Source organism: Epargyreus clarus, unplaced genomic scaffold (genome assembly GCF_041222505.1).
Source record: "Epargyreus clarus isolate Ecla_fem2 unplaced genomic scaffold, WU_Ecla_fem_2.2 ptg000018l, whole genome shotgun sequence".
NCBI lineage: Eukaryota > Metazoa > Arthropoda > Insecta > Lepidoptera > Hesperiidae > Epargyreus > Epargyreus clarus.
The window spans coordinates 12813351-12828526 of record NW_027332226.1 but is presented as its reverse complement, the minus strand read 5'-3'; the positions used below and the strand labels follow the sequence as shown (position 1 = coordinate 12828526).

At 33.4% G+C, this 15176-nt stretch overlaps 1 protein-coding gene across 1 annotated transcript in view; it reads left to right on the top strand.

Annotated features, from left to right (window-relative positions):
* The window catches only part of LOC140749466 (anaphase-promoting complex subunit 11-like), a 59174-nt gene extending 49357 nt beyond the window's left edge, over positions 1–9817 (top strand). The window contains exon 3 of the mRNA XM_073082508.1: positions 9619–9817. Within this exon, the coding sequence (XP_072938609.1) occupies positions 9619–9768 (150 nt within the window). The 3' untranslated portion in view covers positions 9769–9817. The remainder of the gene's footprint in view (positions 1–9618) is intronic.
* Positions 9818–15176: the final 5359 nt, after the last annotated feature.

The window sequence follows — 15176 nt, the reverse complement described above, 5'->3', positions numbered from 1 at the left end:
CATTTCATGGCAATAAAAATTTATAATATGTTACCCGATGCCATAAAACAATTGACATACAATCAGTTTAAAAACAAATTGACATTATGGCTTGTGTTTAAATGTTTTTATTGTGTTAAAGATTATTTAGATTTAAGGAAAATTGACATACAAACTTCATTTAATGACTATATAATGTAACTAATGCTCCTTGACATCAATAACTGTATAATATTCAAATTACGTATATTACAATCAATTATTTTAAATATTGACAATTGTAAATTGTTTTTAATTATTATGTGTAAAAAATTTGCAGAATGAGAGGAATTTGTAACTATAAGACCTTTGTTAACCTTATTCTATGCAAATAAAGAATTATGAATTATGAAAACTCTGCATAAAAAACTGTGCAAGTAATGTACAAGTAATTTTGTGTGAGATACACGAGGATACTTTTATAACCTAATAAGGGATAACCTTTCTTTTGGAGATAAAATACCATCCCCGAGAGAAATTAACGCCTTATTACGCACGAGTTTTATGTTCCATGAAGAACACGCACGTGATTCGGTTAACTTCATACGATCCTTGTTTTATAAGTACCTTACGTATATGTCGGGTATATTTTTGTAAGGAATATTTAATTGCTCATTAAATAAAAGAAAAGAACGCGCAAAGGAATATTATTTAACCTAAAAAATAGTTTTGATTAAAAGATATCAACACACTTGCATATCAGGTTAATTATGGTGTTTGATTTCCTTAGGTGCGCGTATTTTAATGCGTATATGCGTGTTCGTACTATATTTTGTTTTATGGATCAAAATATTCTTATTTCTACTAATACCCAATTTTTTATTACTTTTGCTCATTTCTTAAAAGTTTACGACGTAACAAATTTAAGTGATTTCGAAAAGTTCAGCCGTAACTAAATTTTCCACAAACATCCAATATTAACTATTGAACCTATTTACAATTAATGTAATATTTTACATTAAAAACAAGTCGCTTAATATCTATAGATTTGTGGTTACAATTTCGAAGTCACAGTTATGGTCAACTTCAAAATTGCGCAGTTCTCTAGTGTCTACCTTACCTTAAATTTACCCTAGAAAACGTTACCTATTTTCATCGTTGTGATCAAAACAAATATGTAGGAACAGTTCTAAACAATCACCGCTAAGGTTCTCCGTGTTCCGCGTACGGACGGATTTAGACGGTTCCGTACAATGGGGCGGACGTCGCGCAATAACAGGGGGTTTCCTTTGAACTGACTGTAACAACAACACGGGGAGTTGAGTTTTGGTGTTGGGGTGACCATTTTGTCATTTTGATATTGGATAAAGAGCTGGAATTTTAAAAAGAAATCGGTTATTTTAGTGGAGCCAAAAAAAACTTACGATGCGCCAAAGGTTTCGAGCTTGATTTCCAATGGTGAAATACCAATATCCAAAAGTGTAGGGTTAAGTGTATAGAAAACTACATTTAGTGTCTCATTTTTTTCACTCGTAAGATCCTGAATTGCTGGACATATCCTGACAACTTCTGACGCATGATAATCCTAGATGACCGTCTTTGATATGAGAGTTTGATAAAAGAACAGCATGCTACAGATGTTCAATGATTATTTTACAACTACATAATGATGAAGGTTATCATTGGGGATTTACAGATACTGTCAGGCGTTCTATATTAAGTTATAGTTGTACACATACGTACAAATTAACAAAGCAAGGCAAACAAAAGCTTCATTTTTTTATCGGCATTGCCTGCCGCTATCATGTTGATTCTTATTATTATAGTAACTTGTGTCGATGTAAACTCTACATACTATTTAAGATGGTAGAACGCTTTGTGGTCATATTCCGCCACACCTATTTCTGCCTTATAACAGCAGTGCTAAGAACTCCTGTATTCCGCTTAACTCCAACTTAGTCTTCTGAAGTAATAACGCATCTGTGGACAACATATGTTTGAACCCCTATATTATCTGAGATTGATTACCATGGGCGGCCTCACGTATTTTTAGTGGGTAACACTTTAGTACATTTTACTTTAGTATATGGTGCGAAACAGAAATTTAGTAATATAATTAAGTCCGAATTAATTTACATGACTTTGATTGAAATGACCCTTATTGTTGTGGAAATTATTCAATTCTAGATATAAAGTTATTTAATATTTTAACAGCGTCGAGATAACTGAATAACTCACTCAATAACGTCCAGTCTACGAGGGTTCGCAACTGCCCGCACTCCTAATTTAATTATATCGAGTATCATCAGTAGGGTTGTCGACTTCGAGAACTTTTTACATAATATAGAAGTGGTAAACAAATATGCAATCCACCTGATGGTAAGTGTGGATGTGATGGTAAATGGCTACTGCCTCCAATGGACTGTAATCAACTCCTGATAACTTTAAATTTCTACCAGAGTTCGGCCACAGATGCGCCACTACGCCCTGAGGACTAGATGGTAGATAGGACATAGTTAAAAAATAATTCATAAAAATAAATCTTTGATTATAAGAATTGCTGAGTTTGCACCCGGCCAGACAGATTAGATTTCAGTTCTCTGGGTACTGTTTTTTGTGTGTTTGAATCTTTATGAAATGTATCTATTTACTTTTATTTCGAGATTCTAGATCTACATACGAACATATTTTTTCTATTATATTATTGGATTTTTGCCATCCCTAATTACAACACCCTCAGTCGACGCCGCAATATACATATTTATTGTGCTTTATCCTAACGAAATCTAACTGGTGTTAAAATGACCACTGAACACGTAAAGGAACCTTATTGATTGCTTCAAGTGAATTAGTTAAGGGGAAGCCTTCGTAATTTTCTCACACCAACAATGTAACAACTTAACTTTGGTATAGTATCAAAACTTTTTTAAACACTAAATTCTCCTGAAAAAATATCGTTTAAATTAAATTTTGAACTGAAGAATTGAGCATTACCAATAACAATATAATAATAGTTTCTTAGTACACGGATTAAGTACTTTTTTTACTTTTTAGACTACACATTCATTTAACCCCCACGTTTTAAATGATTGTGTCGTAAAATTGTATTTATTAAATATATTTACAGACAAAAGTAAGACTTGTAACACAGATTTTTTTCGCTTACTTAATATTCATAACTAAATTAAATTAAACAATGGCGCAATTACTATGTATCTTAATTATCAATACAATGGAATTAATTCAGAGCCGAATTGAATCCAGTCTCACGACCTTGACACGTTTCCCAGATACCCTCATTGTCGATTTGTTTGTTCGGACGAGAATAATCTGGCAGACGTCGTGTTTACATCGTGTTTCATCTCCATCGTCATGTTCATCGTTTGCTGTCTACGAGAAAAATGATTTATTAAGTGTTTCCATAGAATGTATATCTACCCGCATTTGATGTTTTAGTGTGACCTTTAATAACTTGTGTGTAAGCTTATGGAAGATTGCTAAATTTAACTGCCTCATAACAATGATGAATTTTTACTTCAATGTTTTGATATTTTATTCAAAAATACACTGACTTATCACACACAAACTCTAATATGTACTCAAACATCCAAACCTGAAACAAAAATAAAAATTCGCCATTTAAAAGTCTGCCTTACTCGAGTCGAATCGTCTAGATGTCAGAACGGCATGACGCTTACCAAAACGCTGTTTCCAAAAATTAAAACATTATACTTTTCTTTTCCAATTGTTCCACTGCCATCAGAGATCCCCTGGTTGTGTGAGCTTGTATGCAATGAAAACATAAGTTTTGGCCGACCCCATGATTCACAAGACGTGGTTTTATTTATGTCTGTAAATATAACCTTTCAAATAGCTACATTACATATTGAGTACCGATTAAAGGTCGCTGCCATGTCACGCTGCTATGCCCCTTGACATCATTGACAAGATTAGTTAGCCCACCGTTTGCACAATCCCGCACTTGGCCTGAAAAATACTAAATCGAATTGGCATAGTTAAATCGCAGAGCAACCATCGATATTCGGTTGAGTCATTCGGTTATAGAAAGATGAACTGATATTCTATTGAGTCATAGTCATTTGTTGCCTGTGCCTCAATTGTAACTGATATGACTGAATTAGATGCAAATATATATTTGCTTCGACTAAGAATTTAATCAAAAGTAAGAGTTCGGAAAAATTTCTGGCTCGCGCCTACGCTGGACTGTGGTATAAGATATAGATAAAACAGTATATTTAATATACTCAATCAATCAAGTAATTAATATGAACAGGTACTATATATGAACTTTTTACATTTATTAAAAAATGAATTAGGGGTCCAAGAAAAACATAATGTCTTTATCTAGTTTAAAAAGACACCCAAATATTTATATACTTAAATTACATGATATACCAAGATTAAGCAACTTTTTCCAACTTTAATATTAATTCGAACAATCTCTTGGCTCTAATCAACTATTATAGTAGAAAATAATGTATATCCATCGTATCCAACCCTTCGATCAACAATAAACAAAAAAACGTGTTAAAAATGGGATAAAACTTCGATCAAGGATTAGTATATACGAACCGTTAATATATTTACTTATGGTCTTCGACGACTAGTAACTCCAACTGTCAAGTTATTTACTTACGAGCGGATCGTCATCTCCGACCGAGCGTGGAGCACGCAGCACGCACTTTCCCTCTTTTCCTGCCAATCTCTCCCGCTATGTGGAAAATGCAATTCTCGTGACTCATACGTTATCATGGAATCGTCTTTTTTGCACAAATCTCAGTAGAATATGATTTACACGTACATCGGACGTTGTTTAACGGTTGGTTGTGTTGCAATGAATGCTTTTTGTTGTGAAGTAGTATGGATTTCGATTTGTTCGTGTGGAAAGTGAAGTTTAGAGAACAAAGCCTAATTGATTAAATCGTAATAAGACGTAATGTAAACATAATGCCTCCACTGCTTCCAATGCTCCTTCAAAATTCATCTTCACAACGTTTAACTTGTTTTTTTCCCCTCCTCCCTCCTTTGTATCTCCGCCTTTCTCCATGCGCAGCGAAAATTACAAAAATAGACCGACAATTAAGCTCTGATAAATTAGCTTTACCTAATTTTAAGTCCATCTCTTTCGTATTCTCAGGATCCTTCTCCCTTTCTTATCTATTGTATAAAGCAGTTTAATATTGGTAGATTATTCTCAACCCTATATAAAATCTTCTCCGTCAGTATCAAGACTATCGTATATGCAAGAATGCGTCATAATATACCTAATGCAATCAGATATCAATCAAAATATAAATTTAATTTTTCTAATACTAAATACATTCTGGGTAAGTAGTTTACGACATCCTCATATTAACATTCATAGTAATATAATATTTAATGCGTGGGCGAACATCGACCGGAATCTTCCGACGTTTATGGCATTCAATAGTTTTACGAATTATTTATCACGCCTACGTAGTATTTAAATTCAGGATTTGGTATACACATACAAATAAAATTGACTGTATGTTTCCAGTGTATTCCAGAATAAGTACGAATTTATGTGTTCATTAAATTGACTGTCTTATGATTAAAGATACCGACCGATTTTTATTAAAAGCTTTTATACATGATTTTATGTCAATTGTGACGTTAGCTCGCATGTAAGCTATCAAATGAAAGGGTTTTCTGAGAATACGAAAAAAATCTTGGTTTTTTGAAACACAAATCTGAAATAATTCGCCACCTAAAGTTTAAACTGACCGCGAAATTTTAAAATTATTAAATCCTAATTTAATTAATTAATTATAATTATAATTTTTGATTAATTAATTATTAAATCTCAGAATAATAATTTAGGCCACTTGTTCTCCTATAAAAATCTATTTCATGTTTATTTCTATATTATTAAAACATCTACATAATACAACTATATATTACTAAAAGTATAATATCTATTTGTAAGAGATACTTACAAAACGTAATATCCTTATATTAATCCCCAAATTATCCAAGATAGGTCTACAATTTTTAACTTAGGAACGTAATTATAAAAACCCCAGACGAGGTTTTAACGTGGAGGGAACCGCGCGCCGGACGCTCGTTAAGAATATTAAAACTACACATTTGAAGTCATTTTCTTTGTTTATGGAAATGAGGTGGGTAAACCAGCCAACCTTATAACTACTACACATATTATATTATATACTGTGTTATTCATTATGTTTCTCCACACATAGGGTCTCCACCCCATACGTAACGACGGGTGACCGTTACTCGCTAAAGCTCGTGTAAAGGCTTTGAGTGAGATAGGGTTCAGGCCAAAGTCCACGGCGCTGGCCAAATGCGAATGAAATGTTATACTTCACACGTATTTGATTTTTTTCTAAGAACTTGCAGAATTGTAGGTTGCCTCATTATGTTTTCCTTCACTGTTATTCTCCCCCAATAATAAGGGACCAATTGTAATTTAAATTAGTCTCAGGAGTAACACAATTGTGACCGACCTCAAGTTGGTTTGCTGTCGTTTTTATTGAATAGTTACAATTTATTACCAAACCAAATTTCCATAGATGGTAGTGACCACTTTACATCCGGCGGACTGCATGCTCTTTTACTAAATAAATCCTATTTAAAAAAAACATTATACCTGCCTATCATAAAGTAAGAAACAAATTATCAGTTATAAAAAAAAAAAACTCATTAGCATTCACGTCGGTACACTTTCTTAAATCTTAACGCCAGATGAAAGGTTTAAAATTACGAAATTGACAAAAGATAATAGTCATACCGTAATCGCTAATTACGCAACGTAATTAAATATAATCTCGTGTGGTGCGATTATACCTCGCGAAGTACACAGAATTAAAAAAAACCGGATGAGACTTTCAAATCCGTTTATACAGATTTACATACACGCCGCGCTAATAAAAGATGAATAAAAATATGTAGAGTTTATCGTGGGACCAATATGTTGAGTTTGCATATTTATTGTTTTATTTTTGGAGATAAATTAAACTGAATACTTGACTGGATGACCGCCAGATCCCGATCTTCCTTCATCCATGCTGGAGAGCGCGGTTCATCGAGCCAGCCCACTTTTTCGACAAAAAATATACAAAAATCTTAAATATTTTTTTACATTTTTTTAAACTTTCATATAAAGTTAAAAGAAAAAACTACAATAGCCTTTATACATATAATTAATTAAGCTTATTGTTCTTTTCATACGCCTATTACTTTCGTTATTTGTTTTTATTCTAAGTTATAATCACTAATATCCTTAATTTTCAAAACTTCCAATGAATTTGATAAAAAATCAATTGTTTCTATAGCTATTTCATTTTCATTCATTTTTAACTCCGGTAATAGGTGCTTACCCAGTGAATATAGGATTATTGGATATTCGGTTTCGTTGCTATACAATTATGCAAGCAGTACCTAAAGTAAACTCGTTAGGTCGGCCCCAATCCATACATATTCACGTTAAACATTTTGGCTGGATCCACCAATTAATTTTTTTAAATTGGGGACACTTATCTACTCTCTCGTAGATATGTTTTAGATGTGCCTATTCGAATAAAAATGTATTTGAATTGTAGAAATTATTACATTTATTTATGCAAATTTGGTCTTTCGGACCATAGGATAAATTGATGTATTTTTATCGGAGTATGTTATTTAGTTATTTTCAATACGAAGAAGGATCTTGTATAAATTGTTACATTATATAAAGTACCACACGAAAATACATACCGGTCACCATGGTCTGGCGCGCAAAGGGTTTCGGGTTCGATCCCCGGCCAGGTAGACATCGGAATGATGAATTTGGATACGTGTTCTGGGTCTGCTTGTTTGTGTATTCGTCTATCTGAGTGTCCAACGACACAGGGAATCCTAATGTGTATCCTCTAATATTCCTGTATTTTTTAAGCTAGTTAATAAAATTACAGATGTACAAGGAGGCAATGATCGCTTACCAACAGATGAACCGCATGCTCGTTATCAAAATAAGAAATGACAACACAAAGTCAACACAGTATAAAATTTTCACATTCGCACCATTCACAAAATCTACCATACAGGTACGTCATTCAGACAAGTGCAATTGTGCTTCAATACAATGTTCCAGGAGACGTCGCCTTCGTTTTTTGTCTGAGAGTAGACCGGCACTATGTGTAAAATTAAACCTTAGATTAGTCACGTACCTTACTAACCTAACATTAGTTCTAAACTGGACGCACTGTTTATAGACTAACATCCTGGTCGCCATCTAATTACCTAGTTCCTACATCGACTGCCGGTCTGTATTTATTTCGGACGTAATACCGCCAATTCGAGCAATCACCTCTAGTTGAATTGATTGACTATTTCTATTCGTATGTCCTGCTTATCCGTGCCTATCGTCAATCCATTATAGTCTCTCTGCTGGGCACGGATCTCCTTTCGGAGTTTTCGGTCTCGTTTTGGTCACTTTTCAGTCATCAGGAAGTGCCAAGTAATTTCGAATAAGCATGCAAAATCGGAGGTCTGGGATTCGAACCTCGGCCCCACACCGAAATGCCGAGTTTAAACCACCAGGGTATCACATGAAATTCAGTATTGAGGTTATATACAACTATCCGCGCACGTTGTTCAAATGATAATATTTTCGAGTTTCGATACTCCCACGTGCCCATATTCATATATAACAAAAGAGTTTGAGAAAGATTGGGAGAGAGAGAGAGTGAATCAAATGGAGATGGCATAACTCTTTTTCCTTACGTTATGATTTGAACCATTAAATTCCTGCCGCCGCGTTTAAAAATCGCAAAAATCACCTATTATCAGTATACATTACATAATTAAAACACGTAAGTTATAGAGTACCTCTATATCCAATTAAAATTATGATTGCAATTGAATTTTCGTAGAATTGGCTCCCTTCGCCTCAAAGATCTTTTGCTGACGACAGCTGAGAAATAAACGCTTTCAGTTAGAAAAGCTGAGGGGATTTTCTCGTTGACGAAATTATTTTCTGCGTACGTCTAAATTATACGATGGCGGCATTATAAATCTAATTTAAACTATGTCTATATTTAGAAAGTCTACGTATCGTGATTTTCAAATTTGAATAAAGAATGTTAATGGGAAGGATTAATTTATCGAACTTAAAATTCTTCGGTTCTTACGATAATCACGTGTTCGTTTTGCTAATTGAATCCTGATATATTTTGTTTGTTTTTTTAACTATATAGACAATCCAGCGGTCACTATACCGATCCAATAAATATGGTTTAGGGTTCGTTCCCCATGCAGTTACGATTTTTAATCAAGGTGGTAGAACTATTTGTGGTTCGACTCCGGCGGCACCATCGCCACACCTATTTCTGCCTAATAACAGCAGTATGCGGCGCTACTGTGTTCCGTTTTGAAGGGTGTGGTAAGGAAGACATACTTTTACATAGACATACGTTCCAGCTTAGTCCTCAGGCGTAGCGGCGCATCCGTGGCCGACCTCAGGTAGGAATATCTAATCCTATCTGGGGTTGATTATAGATGTCCATGGGCAGCGGTATCCACTTACCGTCAGGTGGACTGCATGCTCGTCTACTACTCCTATATTATAAAAACAACTTTAGAACGAAATTGACTAATAGTGACATTTTCTCTTTCCAGGCGAGCCTGCGCCAGCTAGACCTGTCCCTGCTATCGGAGCTGTGGACCCTCAGCGAGGCCATGGCATCCTGGAGGCGGCAGCTGGAGCGGGGGCCGAGACTCCGCCCCGCGCCACCGCCGCCGCCACCACCCCATTACTTGAGAACCTAGACGTAGAGTAGACATGACACGATATGATAATAAACCCTCATAGCAATAACAGTCTTTTAATAGTCAAGGGATGTGTGCAAGTGACGTAAGAAGGAAAGGGTTGTGAAAAGAGAAGAAGAAAATTTGTTACAAGTGAACCTTTTAATAGTCCTTGACACATGACTAATAGGAGAAAGATTAGAGAAAGACATAGTTCAATCTTGGTAGGTGTAACGTATGGGCAAAAATAGTACCTATACTACTTGTTACAAAACAAAGCAAAACAGAAAGTAATCACTATTCATCATCAGACTATTTCTGCTTTATAGTATTATAGTACGGTTAACGCTACTATATTCTGGTCTGGTCTTAACTCATTCAGAATCCCATAGATGGTTTAGGCCAAGCTTAGTGGTAAACGCATCCAAGCATTTCGGTTTCTACAAAAGCTCTCTCACATTTGTCAAAAATGTCACTTGATTGCATTTGTATGGCAGCTGTTGGTCTGTTTTGATTATTTGAATAGAAAGTATGAGCATTTTCCAATGTCCACCCATCCTGTATTCGTTATGCTAGTCCATAGTTACTATAGCATAGTATACTGCGTAAATGGCCATTATATTCTACATAGTTGGTATTTTTACATATATTGCAGCTGACCACTAAGAAATTAAATTTAGTTCTCTTCAAAAATATTGAAAACAGCTATCACTATAAGTGACTTTGAGATTGGTAGTATCATATTTTATTCAGTTTTATGGACACAGCTTTACAGGTAATATTATGCCAATAATAAGAAAAACTTTAAGAAAGACAGAACATCATCTTCGGGTTGTTTATAGAAGTTCCCGCCGACTATGTTAGTTGGACTCATCATTATAGGAATATCATTTTACATGTACATCATACATCCTTTCATAGATTACTTTGATTGAACCCTCCTGAAATGGGCTGGAAGTGACCGGAGCCAAAAAATAATTCTATAAAATGTTGTGTATTTTTCGTCAGAGATTTTAATAAAATCCCTTTCCCCTCCAGAACATCTATTTAGATCACTGGCGTATAAAAAAATGTTCGTTAATTTGATAACATTCTTGCCCTAATATCAAATATTACAAACTATTAATAACTTAAACATGTAAATCTTAAGAATTGATAGTTCATTGTATTAAAGTTTGATAAAAATCCTTAAATTAAACTTGCGGTTGTAGAAACGTGCATAATAGTACGCTATTACAATGTTTGCTTTGGTCTATGGCTTTGGTATTGGAAATTGCATAATCATAATTATATCAGATCAGATGTCATACGTATTGCTTAATAAGTTGCTTCATTTTTTTCGTTATATACTTACATTTTACATTATATTTATTTTGAATTGAAAAGATATGAAGCATGTTTTACCTATAGAGAATAGACTGCTACAGTGACACCTAGCGAGTACTTCGTGCATTATAAACTCATAAAGCCTTATCCTTATGATACGTTATTTTTTAACCAAAATACCTAAAAATGTAACGCCATAGTAAAATACATAATAATAAAACATATGGTATCAATAGTAATAACGATATCATATAAATAATAATATATTTACAGATTTCAAAGGAAATATTACCGGCAAGACGAAATATAAACATTTGCCTATCAGCCATTTTGGCAGGTTAAACGATTTAATTTTAATATTATCTGTGTTAATTTTAGATTTGTAAACCATAAATTAATACAAATATTATGTCTGTGTTGTAAAAATCGTGTGAACTGTATAAATATTTATGTTTTTAGTTTGTTAATTAATTAAGTTTTCTTTATTAAAGGATAAGAAATTATTTGTTGTTTATTTTTCTCCTTTTCTTACTTAGTTTGCACTGACCCTGAGGTTCTATGAAAATTTTCTAATAATTATACGAGATGGTTGGTTCAGCCCTAAAAATATTACCCGATTGTACTATACTTTAATACTTTATGCATAGATAAGTAAAGATTACTCACTCCTAACAAGAAAATATACCCAGTTTTGAGAATTTAAATAGTTTCGTAAAAAAGTTTTGCCACGTCTCCGTGCTAAAATGTCCCTAAAATAATGTAAATAACGTAAATTACGTAATTATTACGTAAATTACTTATTTATTTGTTAAATTTCTCTAAAAATGTTTTTATTTGTCAAGGATTCAAAAAAAAAACTTACTACAATAAGCCGTTTGTGGCTTCATTCAGTTTCAAGGCGTCGAAGTATCGTTACTAATCTATGACTTTATGTTGTGTAAAGCGAGTACAAACTATGTTGGGCTTAAAGGAAAATCAAAAAATATCTCAACCTATCCACAATTTAGTACTTTGCGTTAAACCAATGCCTTTTACATACAATTTTGTTGTAAAAGATAGACTAATAATTTATCTAAAATCCCATTCAACTAAAACGGAATAGATAGACTGGTTTATACATGAACCACAAATAACCCAATCTATTATAAACCACAAAAATGGTTTTGTAATATTAGAATAATTTTATGTATAGTTTTCATATTCCAACAAACATACAATAGGGAATATGCATGTGATTTAGATTTGCTTGTTATTTTTTTCCTCGGTACATTACGGTCCTGAAATTACATCTAAACTTCGATCACTAGTAAGCATCTAAACCATTATTTTTTCTTTATTTCGTGTTAAATTGTTTAAAACTTTAATCAAAAATCGTAAATTATCCGCGCGAAATTCAAATTTGCAAAACGCATTCCCATTGGTCAAATCGAAAAATGACGGCACAGCGTGTTACGATGTTTATCGGCGTCGATATTCAAACTGTTTGAGAGAAAAATTGTTTTTGTCTATATTCCTACAGTGTTATTTATTACCTAGTGCGATTTTTCTACATAGTATTATTAGGAATAATCAAGAACAATGATTGAAAGTAGTTTTGTCAAAGCACAATCGGACTATTTACCTAAAATAAGCAAAATGAATAAACTGGTTTTTATGCATAGGTCAATTTGGAAATATTTAACTGATCATAACTTATTATGTTAATATTCTTTTTTTTTTATAATATAGTGTTAGCGTCATAATATAAAGTTGTATTTATAGAGCTAGGTGATCTATGGATTTATACCATATAATAACAATTAATAAACAAATATACTAATTTAGGGCATAGGATATAGTAGTAATTTATTATAATAAATTTAATAGTAGTTTTATGATAATGTTATAAAATGGATGCATATCTATTGTATCTTCGTTAGTTTAACTTATTAAAAACTATAATCACAAGTACTTTGAATGGCGCGACATTCAAATTTGGAACAGGCTTGGAATACTACGCAATTACGGAGGATAGAAAAATAATGGTGGATAAATTAATATTGTGGAAAATAGACAAATAAATATACAAGGAAATATTATTGATACATGTGACAATTATGATAAATAAATGATTTATTAATGGATTTTGTTTGAACTTTTGTCCGTCGATAAAAATAGGTAGCAGACGAGCATACAGTCCGCCCATGGACATATGTAATCAACCCCAGATAGGATTAGATATTCCCACCTAAGGTCGGCCACAGATGCGCCGCTACCCCTGAGAACTAAGCTGAAACGCCTCGGAAAAGTCTGTCTCCTACCACACCCTTCAAACCGGAACACAGCATCACCTAACACTGCTGTTATTAGGTAGAAATAGGTGTGGCGGTAGTGCCTCCGGAGTCGAACCACAAAGGGTTCTACCACCTTCAACCAATCACCTATCTTCATCTATCTTTATAATATTATAATAGATTATAATGCATTTTGTGTGTTTCAAATGATAGTATTTGTTGTAGAAGTCGATAAGTACCTAACGAAGTAGATGATCAATGCAATATTTTAAAATCATTTACCTAAAATTATTGTTTGTTACAGTAAATACAAATGTTAATGCGATTTTGGAGATACTGTTCTGTTTCCTATATTCTTGCACCACATTTTTCGTATTTTCGCATCTTCTGCAAAAGAAAAAACACTATATAATGTATTTATAGTTTATAGTACTGGTTTTGCACAATAAGTCCAGAAAATATTTATAAAGTGGTTATTTAGCCTTTCCCATGATGTAAATAGCGATGAAACCTGCATGTGCATATTCCCTATTACATCTGTCGTCTTACTAATGTAAACAAGTCCTTAAGTACATATTCTGTGGGTATCCATATGCAGATGATACACAGATGTCATTTAATGTTATTTTAGTAAAGTCAATAGATAATAAATAATTATTTGAGTTGAGTTTGACTTTGAGTTAAATAATGAACTCAAAGTCAACTATTATTTAACAGATTTAACTCAATCTCGGAACAATAAATAAGGCCACCACCACAGTCTATAAAATATCCATAGACAATAGGCTTTTGTCTATGGTATAAGCCGTCAGAGATTTGACTTTGACATTCGACTTCGAGATTTCAATTCAATTTCATTTTTAGTTTTGTTTTGTGATTGATTGGTTGCCAAAACAAAATCACCTTACTGATACAATTAGATTAGAGGGCTACGCTTAAGTAGTGTAGATTTATTTATTTTTCTTTTAACCTAAAGTATTTAATGCAATAGGTTATCTCTCCAAATAACTGCAATCGATGTCCGAAAGCTCATTGCAAGGAAGTCAAGCCCCCAAGGAAGAGCGTCCGCCGTCCAAAATTCCGGAGTCAATAAAGGTTAGTATAAAATGTGATAAATTTAAATATGATTTTAGTTCCTATATACATGAAGACGCAGTATCAAAAAATAGAATTGAAAATTTGGTCCTGCCTTTTCATATTTAATACAGACTCAATCATTTTAATTTTTGAATGATGATAGAATTTTGTGGTTCAGCTACTGTCGCACCACTACAAGGTTTATTAGGTATCCTTTAAGAAACTGGGAGTATTGTCATGTACAGAAGGTTGAAGGTTCATTAATGTTTCATCTTCGTGCGGACATACTAGAAGATATTACTATTCTTGCTTACAAGTTTTTAGTGTGTTAAAATATATACACTACCATATCATATTGTATAATCCTAGTAATATTTTAAAAGGTATAAATGTGTAATTAATCAGCTCTGGATTTATCAGGGAGACACCCTACCATTACTTCAGTTTTTAATGGTATTAGAACCAGTATAGATGAAGCATGAAGTATTTCATGGAATAAAAAGTAAAATAAAACTTAGTACCAATAAACAATTTCTATTTTCCAGAAAATAATATCAATGGAGAAAGAAAACGAAACGAATGCAAACCGGAAATCCCGGATTGATCTCAATGCTCTTCCCACACGACAGTACCTGGACCAAACAGTGGTCCCAATTCTCCTGCAAGGCCTGTCTGCTCTCGCGAAGGAACGACCACCAGACCCCATCAACTACCTTGCCGCTTATCTATTTAAAAATAAGAACACATATGAAA